Source organism: Passer domesticus, chromosome 6 (genome assembly GCF_036417665.1).
Source record: "Passer domesticus isolate bPasDom1 chromosome 6, bPasDom1.hap1, whole genome shotgun sequence".
Lineage (NCBI taxonomy): Eukaryota > Metazoa > Chordata > Aves > Passeriformes > Passeridae > Passer > Passer domesticus.
In genome coordinates this window covers 22,178,448-22,193,367 of record NC_087479.1, presented here as the reverse complement: position 1 = coordinate 22,193,367, position 14,920 = coordinate 22,178,448, and the positions used below count along the sequence as shown (strand labels likewise).

The following is a 14,920-nucleotide window of genomic DNA, read 5'->3' as shown; positions in this document are numbered from 1 at the left end:
ATGAATTTCTAGTGACTTATTTTTCACTGATGAGAGGGATCTGAGGTCTTATCATGTAGGTTTTAAGAACTTCCAGTTTTAAATTGACTGTCTTTTTAATTTAAAAAGTTTTTAGTTCAGACAAAATCTGATTACTTTTCAGTCAGGTGTATGTTTCCAAGAGTCATAATTCTTTTTTTTGTTCTGGTTCCAAGTCCTCTTTATTGCTTTTTCCTTTCATATTACTGCTGCTAATCTTCTCATCAAGCAGTTTAATTTGATCTTTCTGTTTGGAAGTTTTCATCAATCTCAATTTTCTTTTATCCAAGTTTTTATTTTCTTATGTTTTCTTCCATAAAATTTCATCAATTTCTTCCTTCTTTAAAAACAAACCCCAAACAAAGGGAATATTAGTAATAGTTGTGGTAGTGGCTGTGTAGCCTCCTGAGAATTGTGCATTTTAGAGACTTTCATGTTTTGTTCAGTCATTTCAGGAGTCAGGGGATGGAGGGCATTGCAAATACAGTCCTCTGATATCCTACACACTGGGCTGGGAAAAGCTAGCTGTGGAAAACTTTAGTAATGGAGAGAAACTATGACCATGTCCTAGGTCTTGTCTTAGGTACATACATACACTTGGATGACTATAGCTTTATGTCTGCTCCAGGTTTCAGGATCCCTTCATCCTGGCAGCTAAGTCTGAAGGACCAGCTGTTTATTTGGACAGTCCCTGCACAGAGTTAAACTTGAGGGGTTTCATTCCCTCCACTGTGGGAGAGTGAATTTCCAGCCTTCCTAAAAGGCGTGTTGCAGTTTGTTTCAGCAGAGAAGAGATGTCACTCTGCATTTCTTTGGACCTTGTTTTTTAACTTTTTGGGGGTATTTTTGGTTTGGGGGTTGTTTTTTGTTTGTTTGTTCGGGGTTTTGTTGTTTGTTTGTTTTGGATTGTTTTTTAGTAGGGGATTGGTTTGGGTTTTGTTGTTGTTTTGGGTTTTGTTTGTTTGGGTTTTGTTTTATGGAAAATATCCTGGAGGCAGCATCAATTTCAGTACATGTGTAGCCTTAAAAGTCCAATGCTCGGGGGAATCTGTCCACCTCCTCAGCTGCCCATGGGAGTCCTCCATGGCAGTGCTGTGTCCTCTCCATCCCCTGGGGCAGGAGAAGAGCTGCACAGCCATCTGATGGGACCCTGCTGACCCTTGGCTCCAGTCCTGCTCTCGGTGCTGCAGGCTGGTGTGCTCCCTCAACACCCTGAGCAAAGCTCTCTGTTCCTCAGAGCTCACCTTGTGTGAGAGGTAGAAAGCAGGGAGAGTGTTTGTTTCAGCAGGTGTCTCCCCCTTGACTGAACAGAGCCAAGCTGGGTAGCTGGGTTTTGTGGCCATGCCCTGTGCGTGGCCAGCCTGGTGCTCTGCACAGCAGCAGCAGCAGCACTGTTGGAGCTCTTGGGTTCAGTCTGGTCCTGCAGCTCTGGATCTCTCTGTGACATGGTGAGCATTCGGAGGAGCCTTTCAAGTGTTCTCCTGTGGCTCCCCACACCTGGCTTTTGTTACTTCTTGGCCCCGTCCCTCCAGCATGACATTCATGTGCCCTGTGACAGAGCTGTGCTGCTGGGAGAAGCATGGAAAGCAGCTGGGCAGGGTTTGGAGACCAGTGTGTCCTGCAGGTATCAGTGTATCCTCAGAGAAAGAGCAACAGTGTGAGATTCAGCTTCACTTAAATGTCAGTGCCCACTGCTCTGGGCTGCCTGTTCAGAGCCCTGCTCACCCTCCCAGAGCTGTGGTTGGCACAAGGATGTTGGCATGAGCCAGAACCTCCATAGCATCTGTGGTTGTACATATTTTTGTCTCTAGTGAGTGCAGGTGTGCTGCTGGCAGTAGTGGAGCAGAGGAGTGTTTTGCTGCAGGATGTGTTCATGCCTTACTGGAAGTGCTGGTTGCCCAGGGAGGTGGCAGCTATGCTGAGGTCTCATGCATTCGCACCTTGCATTTTCCCAAACTGGCTGGAGGTGTTTCCAGGTGGGGAGATATTTCCCAGAGCAGGAACAGCAGCTATGAAGCACAGTGAGCACCAAACTGCCCTTATGTCAGTCACATGGTGGATGAGGAGGTGGAGACCCTCACTCATTTAGTAAATACCTTGCTGGTACTGCAGAGGCTGATTGTGGGATCAGGTTCTCAGCGTGGTCAGTGCAGAGCCACAATACATGGTGGCAAGTTGGGATATGCTGGGTGGGGATGCAGGGAGGGAGAACAGCATGTACAAAGCCAGGCTAAAGCAGGAGCCTTGTCTGGGACTGGGCCAGGATACCCAGCCATTCCATAAACACCTCCTTGTCAATGCTGCATCCCCAAACATCTCTTCCAAAATGGACACAGAGCCAGTCTGATTCCAGGGCCTCAACAGCTGCTGGGCTGTGGAGAGGCTTGCAGTGGCTCTTGCTAGGACACTGATTCCTGCAGGGTGGGGGAATCAGAGAGAAAGGTGCCATCCTCCTGACACCCCAAATCTCTTCAGCCAGCTGTATTCCTAGTGCTGGCTCTGCTGTACCCAAACCACCCTGGAAGGACAAGGAGGCATGAACTTCAGGGGGTTTGTTGTGCAGCCATTTTCTGCAGTGCCTCGTGTTTAATTTCCCATTCTTTTCTGGTCCATGTAAGCAGTGTTTAGGGGGAGGGCAGGGGGTGTCTGCCTGAGGACCCTGTGCTGCTGGCAGAGTGGGCAAAGCAGCACAGGGGCTGCCAGCCTTCCCTGAGCTGCTTGTATGGCCCTGTGTGCAGGGAGGGTAGGCTTGTGAGAGAAGCCAGGGACAATCTCTCTGCCTTCCCTGGTCCTAGACAGCCTTTTTCCAAGGCTGAATTGTCCATGAAGCATCTCTGATGGTGCCTTTTGGATGCAGCCTGTTTGAAAGGATGCAGCCCCCCAGCAGACCTGCCAGGCTGGGCTGGCAGCCCCCACGCAGTGTTGTGTTGTGTGCTCTTGCAGCAGAAAAAGCTTGCAGGTCGCTCTGTGACCACCCCGCTGCCAAATCTGCCATCTGTCTCACATCCTCTGGGCGATGCTGTGCCTCCCAGCCCACGGCTTCTCTTCTCCCAGTGCCTTGTCCCTTTCCCAGCCTGGCTGCTGTACATGTCCAGATGTGACACTTCCTTCTCTGCCTGAAGGGGAAAAAAAGCATTTATTGTGTTTTTCTCCATCATGTCCATCACTCCCTACAGCCCTTGCGCTGGTGTGGGCAGCTGCTGGCCAGTGGGTATGGGCAGAACAGGGCAGGACAGCAGCACAGTGGGTGCAGGCAGTGCCAGCCTGCAGCACTGCCACAACAGAGTCTGTTTGCTGAGCATCTGCGTCCCATCCATCCCCTGTGCTGGACCACCTGCCCGTGATAGCTGTGAGTTGGGGGGAATCATGAAACCCAGTTCTTGTCCCAAAAGTCCTATGATTTCCTTCTTACCTCTGGTGCTCCGGGGCCATTTGACTCCCCAGATACCTTCCATGGAGGAGATGAGAGCGTGCTGGTGGTGTGATGGGCTGCCTGCTCTGCTGTGCCCTGCAGCAGGTAGATGATTGTAGCTCTGCTTAGGTGTTGTGGGCAAGGGGAATTCCTGGGGATGATGCAGGTTATGGGGACAAGTCTTGTCACCATACGTGAGCACCTGTCACACTGGAAGGAGGTTGAAATGGTCATGCCTTGCAGAGCCACACATCTGCAGCTCCACCTGTGCCTGGGAGAGCTGCCTTCCTTCCTGGCTGCAGCAGCTGCTTTCCTCTCATCTCCCCCAAAAGCTGTGTGGGCTGCAGAGACACCTGCATGAGTGCCCCAGCGACCAGAGGAGAGTGACTACCTGCTCCCTCCACTTCCCCAGGATTGCCCTGCATGGTGTGCACCATCAAAAGCTTTCCCTTCCCTTTGATGCACTATTGACTCAAACCAATGTGCTGAGTGCTAATCCCTCTGGCACAGTTGGATGCAATGAGCATGGCTGGATGTGACTGTCACAGTGGCTGCTAGGGCTGTCCCCGCTTGTGCAACCCACTGCTGCCAGCTCCCATGCTCCCAGGGCAGGGTGATTCATCCCAGTCACATGGTGTCACCCAAATCTGCTCAGAAGCTGGGCAGAGGTGGGAGGAAAGCCTTGTCAAGGCCAAGCTTATGCTTAGCTATATGCAAGGCCAGTGGTTACACGTATGGGCTCCTGCTACAGTCCAAACCTTACTCTGCTCTTGGCACCAAGCACAGCCAACAGAAATGTTTTAGGTCTGCTCTAGGTTTTAGATGCTCTAAAATAATTGTGTGTGTGTGTGTGTAGTGTTACAATACACTGTTCTCAGGAAGAAGCTTCTGTGCTTGCAGAGAGGGGAACTTGGCAGGGCAGGAGTGTTTCTTTGCTTCTGCAGCAGAGTCAGCTGTGGAGGATGTTGTGACTGCTTGAGGATGAGGAGGGGTGGAAGGTGGAGAGGCTGGGGGCAGCCAGGCACCAGGGCATCCCGCAGAGCAGTGTGGAGGAATGTGCACATCTGGATCCAGGAGAAGGGGATCAGCAGGATAACCATAGCACTGCCCATGGGCCCCTAGGGAGCTGTGTGATGAGGGTGCTTGGTGGGAAGGTGCTCCCAGGTCCCTGTCAGCAGCAGGAGGTTGGAATGGAGCAGAGCTGTGCCCAGAGCATGAGCGCCAGGCCCTTGGTAGCCCACCATGTGTGCTCACTCCACAGGCTGATGGGTGTCAGCCCTGAGGAGGGCTGGCTGGAGCTCAGCAGCTGAGAGCAGCTGCACAAGGGCTTGAAATGTGCCTGCTTTCTCCACCAAGTCAGCAGTGAGGTCCCTGCCATTCCCAGGTGTATCATGCTGTCCTGGCCAGGCCAGACACTGGGGTGCAAAGCCACCAGAATTGCCTGGCCCAAACAGTGTGATGCTGGGCTTCCCAGTCTGCATCCCTTTCAATCACAACCCAGCTCCTCTCCTTGCCAGTCTCCTTCCCTCTGCCCTCAGGTGGAGTTCTCTCGGGTGATGGCTCCAGCTGAGCTGGCTGCTCCCATGGCTAACAGCCTCTGCAGCTGGTGGTTTTATAAAAGGCATCAGATAAGCCTCCCACAGCTTCCTGCTCCCCAAAAAGTGGAAGGAACATGGGGAAGAAAGAGCTGCATTCTCCCTATATCCATCATGTCTTGTCCCCATCTCCAGGAACCAAAGTGCACCTGGCCTCTTGTGGCATAGTGAAAGATGCCTGTGACTCACGGTGACAGCTTCAGTCTGGGCCCTCACCAAGGCACAGCTACTCCTGGTTTCGGTACAAGTTTCCACAAGGGAGTGCTTTTCCCAGTGAGGGTAGGTCTTCACAAAGACCTTAAAATCCTCTGTGTGGATTTTAACCTGGGTGGCAGAAGAAGCAATCTATCTATAATTGCCTGACATCCCACCACAGTTTCAGCCTTGCTGAAAGGTAACTTCTTTGGTCTTCAATGCCAGATGGGAGCTGCCTCTGCAGAGTGGGCTGTGCATGGGGACACATGCTGTGGTCTTGGAGCTGACAGGCAGTAAAGAACCTGGGGATACCCTTTGCAGGCAAATTCAAGCCCTTCTCTAGGTCTGGCTGCTGCCATGTCCCTCAGGCAGCAGGGGATGGGAGTTGTTCCCATCTGCATGTACCATCATTAATTAATTGCAAGTGCAGGGGTTGCTCTGGGGACTCTGAACAGCATGCAGCAGCCCAGCTTGGAGCAGGGATCTGATGGTACCAGGGTGTCTCTTTACTGTTTTCCTGAAATACTGTTTTTCTGAATGGACGTGCGTGTGCATGTGTGTGGGTTAACTGAGAGGCCCGGGATGGTACCCTTCCCCTTTCCCACGTGTGCTACCTGGGTCTCCATTCCCTGAAGTCAACTCTGGCTTTGTCATAGTATCATACAAAAGTTTGGGTTGAAAAGGACCTTTAAATGTCTTCTAGTCCAATGCCCCAGCAATGAGCATGGACATCTTCAACCTGAAGAGATTGCCCATAGCCCTGTCCAACCTGACCTTGAATGTTTACAGGGATGGGGCATCTGCTGCCTGTGTGGGCAACTTGCACCAGTGTTTCACCATCCTCAACTTAGAAGATTTCTTTCTTATATCTAGTCTGAATCTTGAAAAAACCCTGAAAAGAGGGTACTCTTTTAGTTAAGAACTATGTCACTATAAGGTCTCTTCAAAAGCCTGTTCCCATCTTTATTGTAAGGCCCCTTTCCTATGTCTCTGCTCCCAGCCATCACCTACCAGCAGCGCCCTGCTCTCTGCTTGGGTTGGTCCTGGCCCAGGTAATCCTTTGTGCTGAGGAGTGTTGATTTAAGTTTTATCAGAGGACAAAGGGTGCATGATTCTCTGGGGAGCTTGCAGCCCCATTAGCTCATGTTTGCTTGGTGCACTGCACACACAAAGTGTGGTGTGAGGGGCTGTGTGCACAGCGGGAGAATGAAATGCAAACCAAATATGGGCTAGAGCCAACCTGCACTGGCAGCTTAGTCAAATGTGGCAAAAATGGCTGGGGGTGGAATAAATAAATTCTGCTCCGATTCTTCCTTCCCAGTCTCGGTGTGCTGGCTCCAGCAGCCGCTGGCTTGCACATGTGCGGAGGAGGCTGGAGGAGCGCTGCTCCCTGCACAGCATCTCCCACGCACTGGCCCAAACAAATCTCCCTGGCTGTAGATCTCACTGTAAGCACTGTTTGCTCACGGTTGCCTGGGGTTTGCCTTTATTCTGCCAAGGAGCACTGCAGCAAGTCAGCGTTGGTCTGCTCAGCCCACAGCATACCTGCAGGAGAAGGGCTTTGTGCAGGTGGCTGTTTGGAAGGCCACAGCCATTGTCCTGCAGAGAGTCCCAGGAGGACTGGGATGCTTTCTCATTCAAAAACTTCATGGAACTTAGTCTAAGTGCCAAAAACCCGCCCTGCCTGGTGGTGCTGGGGAAGAAGGGGAGGGCAGAGAGCTGTAGATGATGTGGCAGCCACCACAGGGGCACATAGCAGGAGAGGGGTATGTATTGGTTTCAGCATGACCCTGCACAGGGTTTCAGAAGGTAGTGGCAACCTGCCAACCCTAAGTGCAGAAAAAACTTGCTTAGCTCCCCAAAATGGGGTCAGTCTCAGACTCCTAGTGTGTTGTGTTATGTTATTTAGATGAGCAGTGTTGGCAAGGCAGATTTGGAATGGTGAAGCATTGGGGGTAGGAGCAGCAGTGCCAAAGGCAGGCTCACCACTGAAGGAAAGGACCTTGCTGTGGGGTTTGCAACCCCAGGGCCTGGGTGGGCTCCTGGGTTGGCTCTTTGCCCAGCCTTCCTGCCCTGGCTGGCAGTGAGCCTGGCTTTGTACTCCTCAGTGAGAGAGCAGTGCCAGAGCTTACTGATAGGGAAGATGAAGTTTATCTGTACCATTTTTAAGCAGGTTTTTCTTAAGCAGTCATGTACTCACATTCATTTTCTCATTGAGTGGTGTGCGAGATGGAGTCGGATCAATGAAACACGAATCATCGTGACCTCTTCTAGTGATCATATCTTCATTGGCAATGACAAAATTAATATATGAGCAGGTGTTTTTTACCTGTTAGGGGTCATCTGTTGCTGCAGAGTGGTCCTTTGTCTCCAAACCCTACTAACCCCAGCCTCCATAGCCCACAAGCCATTGTATGGTCCTTCTCGTTTGAAAGATGCATCTGGTTTGCAGCAGGCTGACAGAGCAGGCTGCTGCATGTCCATGTCCTGCTGGTGATAGGATGGGGTCTTGTGCTGGAGGGTTGTCTGTCTGGTACCCTGACAGGTGTGAGCACAGCATTCACACCAGTGTCAATGAGCCCTGCCCAGGGATGCTGCTGCCCCACAGGTGCTCACCTCACAGACCATGAGCAGCCAGATCCTCTCTTTGCCTTTTGGATCTCGAGGCCACTAATCTTAAGAGGGAAGGTTGAAAGGAGAGCTAGGGAGGAATGCCTTGGACTTCCGTGGGGTTTTGGGGGGCTGTGTCTCTGGTCCCATCCCTTTTTTCTCATTCCCATTGGGGACAGATGTAGCCCATGGTGTGCCTGTTCTCCCATGCACCAAGCTACAGGAATGGAGAGGTCACCATGCCCTGTGGTGCCAAAACTGCCAGGGTGTGTGCTGAGCTCAGCACAGGCTGTTGATGAGCCTTTTCCCTGGAGGCCTGAGGTACTTGGTTAGCCATGCTGAGTAAGTGGCAGTGGCTCGGGTTTCCTGCCCTCCCTGTCACTGCAGTCCTGCAAGGTCAGTCACTGCAGTCCTGCAGAGTGGGGTGCTGGAGGTGTGCCTGCCTGCCTGCCTGGTCCTGTGCACACCAGGGCATGAACCTGATCCCCCTGTTACAGCAGTCGTTGATTTTCCCTTCCACAGCCTGCCCACAATCTACTTGTAATGGAAGAAGGATGCAGAGGCAGTCAGGTAGCACAGATGCTTGTTCTAGGTCTGGGTCCTCAGCCTGGCTTTTCTGTGTGGCCACAGACTGCTCCACCATGCCCTGGCTGCCAGCTGAAGTCAGTGATCCCACCTGTTCCAGAGTGGGATGCTAAGGCTGGATGAGCGTAGGCATGCTGGGAAACCCAGCTTAGTCATCTCAATGCTCCCAAGACTGTTTTGATGTTTTGCTACTCCAGCTGTCCGTGAATCCCCCAGCAAATGAGTTTGCTGGCAGGATGCTTCAAGGGGAAGACAAATTATGAAAAATTGCATTCGCATAAAAGACATGCCTTATTTTTAATTGGAAATCTGATTCTCTGGATTAGTGCCCACCCAACCAGAGAGAAGAAACATATGCTGATGTATCAACAAAACAAAGAGGGCACTGAATATTCAAGGCAAAGCTTACACTCACTGAAAATGCTTCATAGAAATTATCCAGCAAATCACTTTCAATGGCAAATCTCTTGCATTCACAGGCCACAAAGAGGAGAAAGAATTGTTCTACATGTTTTCTGACTTTTTTTCTGACCCTGTTTTAGTATCTTCCCTCTAAGTAAGACCTATAATGGATAGACCATATATCGAAATTTCTGCCTTTATCTTATTGCTTCATTTTCCCACCTGCAACCCTGCACACCCCTGTGTTTCTTGACTAGTCCATTGCTGTCACTTCTCCAAGACAGTGGCTGCTCTGGAGGACATCTGTCTGTGGTTGGCATCTAGAGGCCCTGCCTCATACACAGCTAATGGGAAGCTGTCCTGACGCCTTCTGGAGGTGACACCCATCCAGCTCTGCTATTCACAAGAGTATTTGTTCCTTTGGCCTGTAAAAATTGGGAAAAGCACAATGGCAGTGGCGTAGCAGGGAACAGGAACTGGTTTGGTGATGCAGTGGGTTTTGTTGAATCTTTCAGATACTATTACAGAGTGCCTTCAACTGAATATTGCAAAATGTTGAATTTTCTCATTGTGTGATGTGAAAATTTAGCTAAGGCATTTCAACAATGACTTTAAATGTGACCTGCAGTGTCCCTGTGATTTCTCATTCTGTATACCAAAACACTTACCTCTCCAACCAGAGGGAGTTTGAACATGTTCTATAGGTCCAAGTTTAAGCTGTTCTTGGTGCATGTTAGCAGAAACCTCCTCTCACTGTTTCTGCTGCATGTTGTTCCTAGAACATATACATGATTTACTTTTAGCTGGTTGCCCCCAGTAGTTATTTTAATGGTAATGTTGCAGCTATATAATTTGCATAAGCTTTTCTGAGAGCAGCACCATAAAAGGTGAGACAAGCTGGAAGAAATGATCTAGAAAAGTAGTGATTTTGGTATTTAGAGGAGAGTTTCTGTGGCCGTCTGGTGGTGAAAGGACTGCAAAAGGGCAGGAGAGTGGCTTGAGACCAGGCTCAGAGGAGCTGTGATACACTGCAAAATTTGTGTTTACAGCCTGAGCATGACATGACGGCTCCTTTGAACTCCTTTGGAGTTAGTTGGAGGTGCTTAAGAGAGAGGGGACAGAGCTGGATTGGGTCTTCAAGTATCTTCTGCTCCTGAAATTTGTCTGTGCAGTCTGACATTGTATGGGCAGATAAATGAGCTGGTGGGGCTGGAAGGGTGAAGGCTTGCATGTGGGAGCTTTCTGGGCAGGAGAGCTGGGAGCAGGAGATACTAACACCATCTCCAGGAGGAACCCATTGCTTTTGGCCACCAGGAGCAAAATACCAGATATGGGAAAGAAATGGATAGCAACAAGGACTTGATAGAGAAACACAACTTGTACAGATCCCTGTGAAAATCCCCCTCACCCTACCATCCCTGACAGGATGTTCCTCCTACAAGCGTGAAGCTGGTGCCTAGAAACAAGCTGCAGGATCTTATTCCTGTGTAGTGCAGTGGTGGTGACGGAGAAAGGACTTGGAAGTTGCTAAGGGTCTCCTTGTTTGTTTGCTGAGGGTCCAACAGCTCCCTCAGTTAGAGACACACTCTCCTTGTTAACAAAAAGGCAGTGAATTATTTAGCAGCTGAAAACGCCAGATGGCAGTGGCTCTGCTGCTTACAGGAGGAGGGGAGAGAGAGAGAGACATGCACATGGTGAGGAACAGATTGAGAGCATTGCCATAGCAAAGAGCAGACCCTGGCTAGAGGTCCTGGTGGCCCAGGTGACAAGCAGGAGGCAGGCAAGCCAAGGCAAACAGCTGCTGCTTGCCAGAGTAGCCCACTCACTTCTTATAGGTCTCTTCTAGAGGTCTCTTGTCAGGGGTCATTACCCTGATGGGACCAGGCTGCCCCTTGAGGTACAGGACACCCAGCCATGGCTGGGAGACAGGCTGTGACTGAGGGCACTGCAGGGAGGCTTTGCCAGCCCATCCATCCACCTGTGGGGTGGAAGTATCAGCCCCAAGTCTACTGGGATGCCCTTTGGAGAACTATCAGCATATTCAAGTGACCTGTCAGTTCTTTTGAGAGTCACACTAATGTTCAGATGTCCTTGCTTGGGCAGTGATGTCTCCAGACATCATAGATGGATGTGTATATGTGAGTATGGATAGGGACCTCCAAGGAGAACTGAAGGTGCAGCATGGGCAGACACTGAAGCCCACGGCTAGGGTGACATTGCACCATATGCACAGGAGAAGGGACTGCCACATGTCTGTATGTCCTGGGGAACTTGGTGCCTGTAGCTCAGCAGCTTCTGACGCCCTTCAAGGCATCTGTGCAGGTGGTCAGATGCCAAATTAATATTGTAGTGGGGTGAGATTCTTAAGCTCTTCCGGGGACATAGCCTTGGTCCAATCATCCCAGCCACTGTTAGGCTTCCAGTGGAGATTTTTCTTTGGGCTTTGGGATGGAATTTATGCTTCAGAAATGAAGAAAATAGCAGATCACCTTTTCTTCTTCTTTTTTTTCTTTCTTTTTTTTTTTTTTTTTTTGGTGTTTGATTTGGGAACTGCAAGCACCAAGAGTATTTCTTAAATTCTTCAATCCTCTGGAGAGCTTGGGTTGACAATCCGTTGGGAATCCTCAGTGTTCAGGTTGTCAGATTTTTTTTTTTTTTTGGTCAACTCTTGTGTTTGAAAACCTCCTTCTTCCTCAGTTTTTTCTTTCCCTGGATGAGGAGGTCAAAGGGAGTCAGTTTCTCAGGCATGCAACGTATGTCAGCTCCTGCACCAGTACTCCTGTCCTGCCCACTCTGGTCAGCTGAGGGTTGAAGGCTTGAGGGTGTCTGGGCTCCTCATGAACTTTGGGACAGGACTAACCTCATTCTCATGAACTTTAGGACATGACTCCTCAAGCAGCATACTGCAAGGTCTAAGAGAGAGAGGCTGAGGCCACAGCCATGTATATAAAATCAGGCGCTACTGTAGTCCCCCATCTGTCACACTGACACAGCACAAGTAAATGTTTCCCAACAAGAGGAAATCTGTGTAGAGCTTAGGAATATCCCCTTTCTAAGCCAAGTCATTTTCTGTGTACTGTCTCTGTGCTCCCCAAGGACCTCTCAATTAGGTTTCCTTTGGTGTTGAAGAAGATTTGATCTTGTTTGGTCTTGGTGGCAAAAACTGCTATAAACACTTTGTGTCTCCACATCCCTGGAGGTCCCATCTGTCTTTGTTTGCATTCTCCTCCACTGAGTTTTCACATAGCCTTCGCACTGGTCACGGTATCCTGACCTCAGTATACTGTGCCCATCATGTTTGCAGGGCAAGGCACTTATATAGCTCCTTATAAACTGCAGGCAGACCTGAAAATGTTCTTGTCAGGAGCTCAAGTTCCTGAGAATAGGGATGTAGAGTAATTGTGGATGGAAGGGCCCCCTTGGATGTCATCTGATAAAAGCCCTTGCTCAGGGTCAGGCCAGCTTCAAAAATGTATTTGTCTGCTCAAGGCCTCCAAATACTGAATAGTCTCACCACAGACAGCTGTTCTTCTCTGAAGGCCATGCTGCTTTTTGGGCTTGAGAAGCAGCTGGCTAAAGGTGTTGAGGGTGACTCCAAAGCACAGAGGCAGGACAGGCACATGAGGACAAGAGACTCTGGCCCCTTGTCCCCACCCCATGTTTGTTAGCGTTTGCAGTGTTGGTTCCCTCTCCTCATCTTTGGCTGGTGAGTGCAGCAGCTGTTTGGTGCTGTCCTGTGGCATCCCCACGGGTAACAGACTGCCATGCTGCCTGCTGCAGGGTGCTCGTTCACAGGGGCTCCAGGCACTGCAGGCTTGGGGAGGATCCTCTCCCACCTAAAGCATGGTGGTAGGAAAGGTTTTGGAAACAAGCCATGGTGTTGCCCATTCATGGCCTTAAAGTGTCTCCTGCCAGTGAGGACTGTAACCTGTGGTATCAGCTCCTGGGGAGGGTGGTGGGAAGCCTGACATTTAGGGTTTTGAGAAGCTAACTCTTCTGAAGAGATCAAGATATCTTGGGAGGAGCAATTCTGCTTAGGTGGAAAGATGAAAGGGAAGTCCTCTGACTCCTGAGTCACACAGATCATGATGCTGGAGGAGGACAGCAGGCTTAGGGATATTCCAGAGGCAGTAGATACCTGACTGTGGGGAGAAGCAAGTGCAGCCCCAGCAGCCTAGTTGTCAATATTATCATTGCTGGTTTTTTTTTTTCAGAAATTCAAACAAATGCTTCAGCTTCTCATTCCTGCCTGCTGACAACACCAGGGTGGCCATGATTCAACCCAGCTTCCAGGACTGAGGGACAGAGGTGGTGAGAGACCTGTCTCAGGTATGACAGAGACAACCAAATAGCATGGGGTTTAATGGGGTGGAGAAAAGGCAGGAAGGAGCTGTGAGATTTCTTCAGCAATACCCTCAGCCTTGTGTCCAACAACCTCTCCCTGAGAGAGACTGGGACTGGGAAAGCTCTGAGGTCACCAGCCAGTCCTCTCCCCTCCCTACCCTTAGTGAGCTCTTCAGCCCTTGATGGAAGGCACCTGCAAGAGCCATGGCCCCTTTTCAATCAAAGGCTTCTCCATCCACACTCCTGCCCCTGTGTTGCAGGTGAGACCTCACAACGGCGTCGATGGAGAGCACGTACTCGATGGAGCCGGCGCCTGATGGTGCTGGCCTCACCTCGCTGGATGTGCTCATCTTCCTGGATGCCCCGGTGAACGGCACAGAGGAGCAGTGCTTCAGCGCCCGCTCCCGCAGCACCGTCCTGGAGGGGCTGCCCTTTGGTGGTGTGCCCACCGTGCTCGCCATCAACTTCATCCTCTGGCTGGTGAGCGGGCCAGGAGGGAGCCATTGCTACGGGCTCTGCAGCCATGCACAAGTGCAGCCTGTGCAGCAGTGCCCCTGGCAGACTGGGGAACGGGGATGAGTGCACTGGTGCACCTGGCAAACCAGGGGACAGGGATGAGTGCACTGGTGCACCTGGCTGAGGGGGGAACAGGGGTGAGTGCAGGGGTCCGAGGGCTGTGCCCACATCATGGTGGGCAGCAAAGGACACTTGGGCAGCAGTGCTGAGATCATGGAGCAGGAACAGTTTTGGGTAAGAGTTTTGCATGAGCTTGGGCTCACGAGTGAGAAAGCACAAAGGAGATATAAGAAGATCCCATGGGGTGAGACCCTGCAGCAAAACGCTTCTCTTCTTCTTCCAGCTTCTCCTTCTGATCTTCTCATGTCTTCGGAAAGCAGCTTGGGACTATGGACGCCTGGCGCTGCTGATGGACAATGACAGGTGAGGAGCATGCAAAGCTGCTGCAGGTGATGGCTCCATTCTCTTCAAGAGGGCTGGAAGAAAGGCCAGCACTGCAGCATGACACACAGTGTTCAGCAGGTGTTCCTGTCCCTCCTACCCACTGGGAATGGCCTGGCACCCCCATTTCCCAGGGAGACACAGCCACCATCTGCTGCAGGGAGAGGGAAAGCAGAGGGTAGCTTTCATTCCCTCCAGCATTTGGTGACAGTGTTCTTGGTGCCATAGGGGGCACTGTTCTGACAAGGATAAGGAGCTATTTTCAGTGGGGGCTGTGCTGCTGCTTCTCCTGCCACTCTCTTGGGATGAATGGGACTGCCTGCTGGAGGGGGCAGAGGGAGACACACAGCAATAACACTGTTCCTCATGTTACCACAGCAACTTGCCTGGCCCATCGTTTGGGCTAGGTGCAGAATTCCACATAAAAAAGCCTTCTCCCCTCCAGTTTCCCTTGGCCTGAGTCTGGAGCTGAGTCTGGCAATGAATACGTGATGTTTTCCCTTCATCAGTGAGATCAAAGGGCAATCAAGATTTAAAATGCAAGCTCTGATTAGATTCCTTTTTACTGTAAAACCATTTGAGGCATCTGAAAACAGTGGAATAGAAAATATCTGGTTCAACAGTCCGGGCCGCAAAGGACCGGGGAGACTTGTTGGTGTGGAGGCAGCAAGATGCAACCCAGAAGTAATCACTGTACCAGCCCCAGTGTAGGATGCAGGGAGTGGGGGAGGCATTTCTTGGGCTGCTGTCCTAGGAGGGATTTCTCCAAGGGTGCTTATCCTCTCGTGTCTGCTGCTTTTCT

The 14,920-nt window shown here is 50.8% G+C and overlaps 1 protein-coding gene across 4 annotated transcripts in view; it reads left to right on the top strand.

Moving 5' to 3' along the window:
* TMEM63C (transmembrane protein 63C) overlaps positions 1–14,920 on the top strand; it is a 31,835-nt gene that overhangs the window by 5,486 nt on the left and 11,429 nt on the right. For 3 of the 4 annotated variants that reach the window (XM_064423749.1, XM_064423748.1, XM_064423750.1), the window contains exons 2-4: positions 13,032–13,146; positions 13,422–13,641; positions 14,021–14,100. In XM_064423749.1, the coding sequence (XP_064279819.1) occupies positions 13,444–13,641; positions 14,021–14,100 (278 nt within the window). In that variant the 5' untranslated portion in view covers positions 13,032–13,146; positions 13,422–13,443. The remainder of the gene's footprint in view (positions 1–13,031; positions 13,147–13,421; positions 13,642–14,020; positions 14,101–14,920) is intronic. The other variant, XM_064423751.1, reaches the window with a different exon arrangement.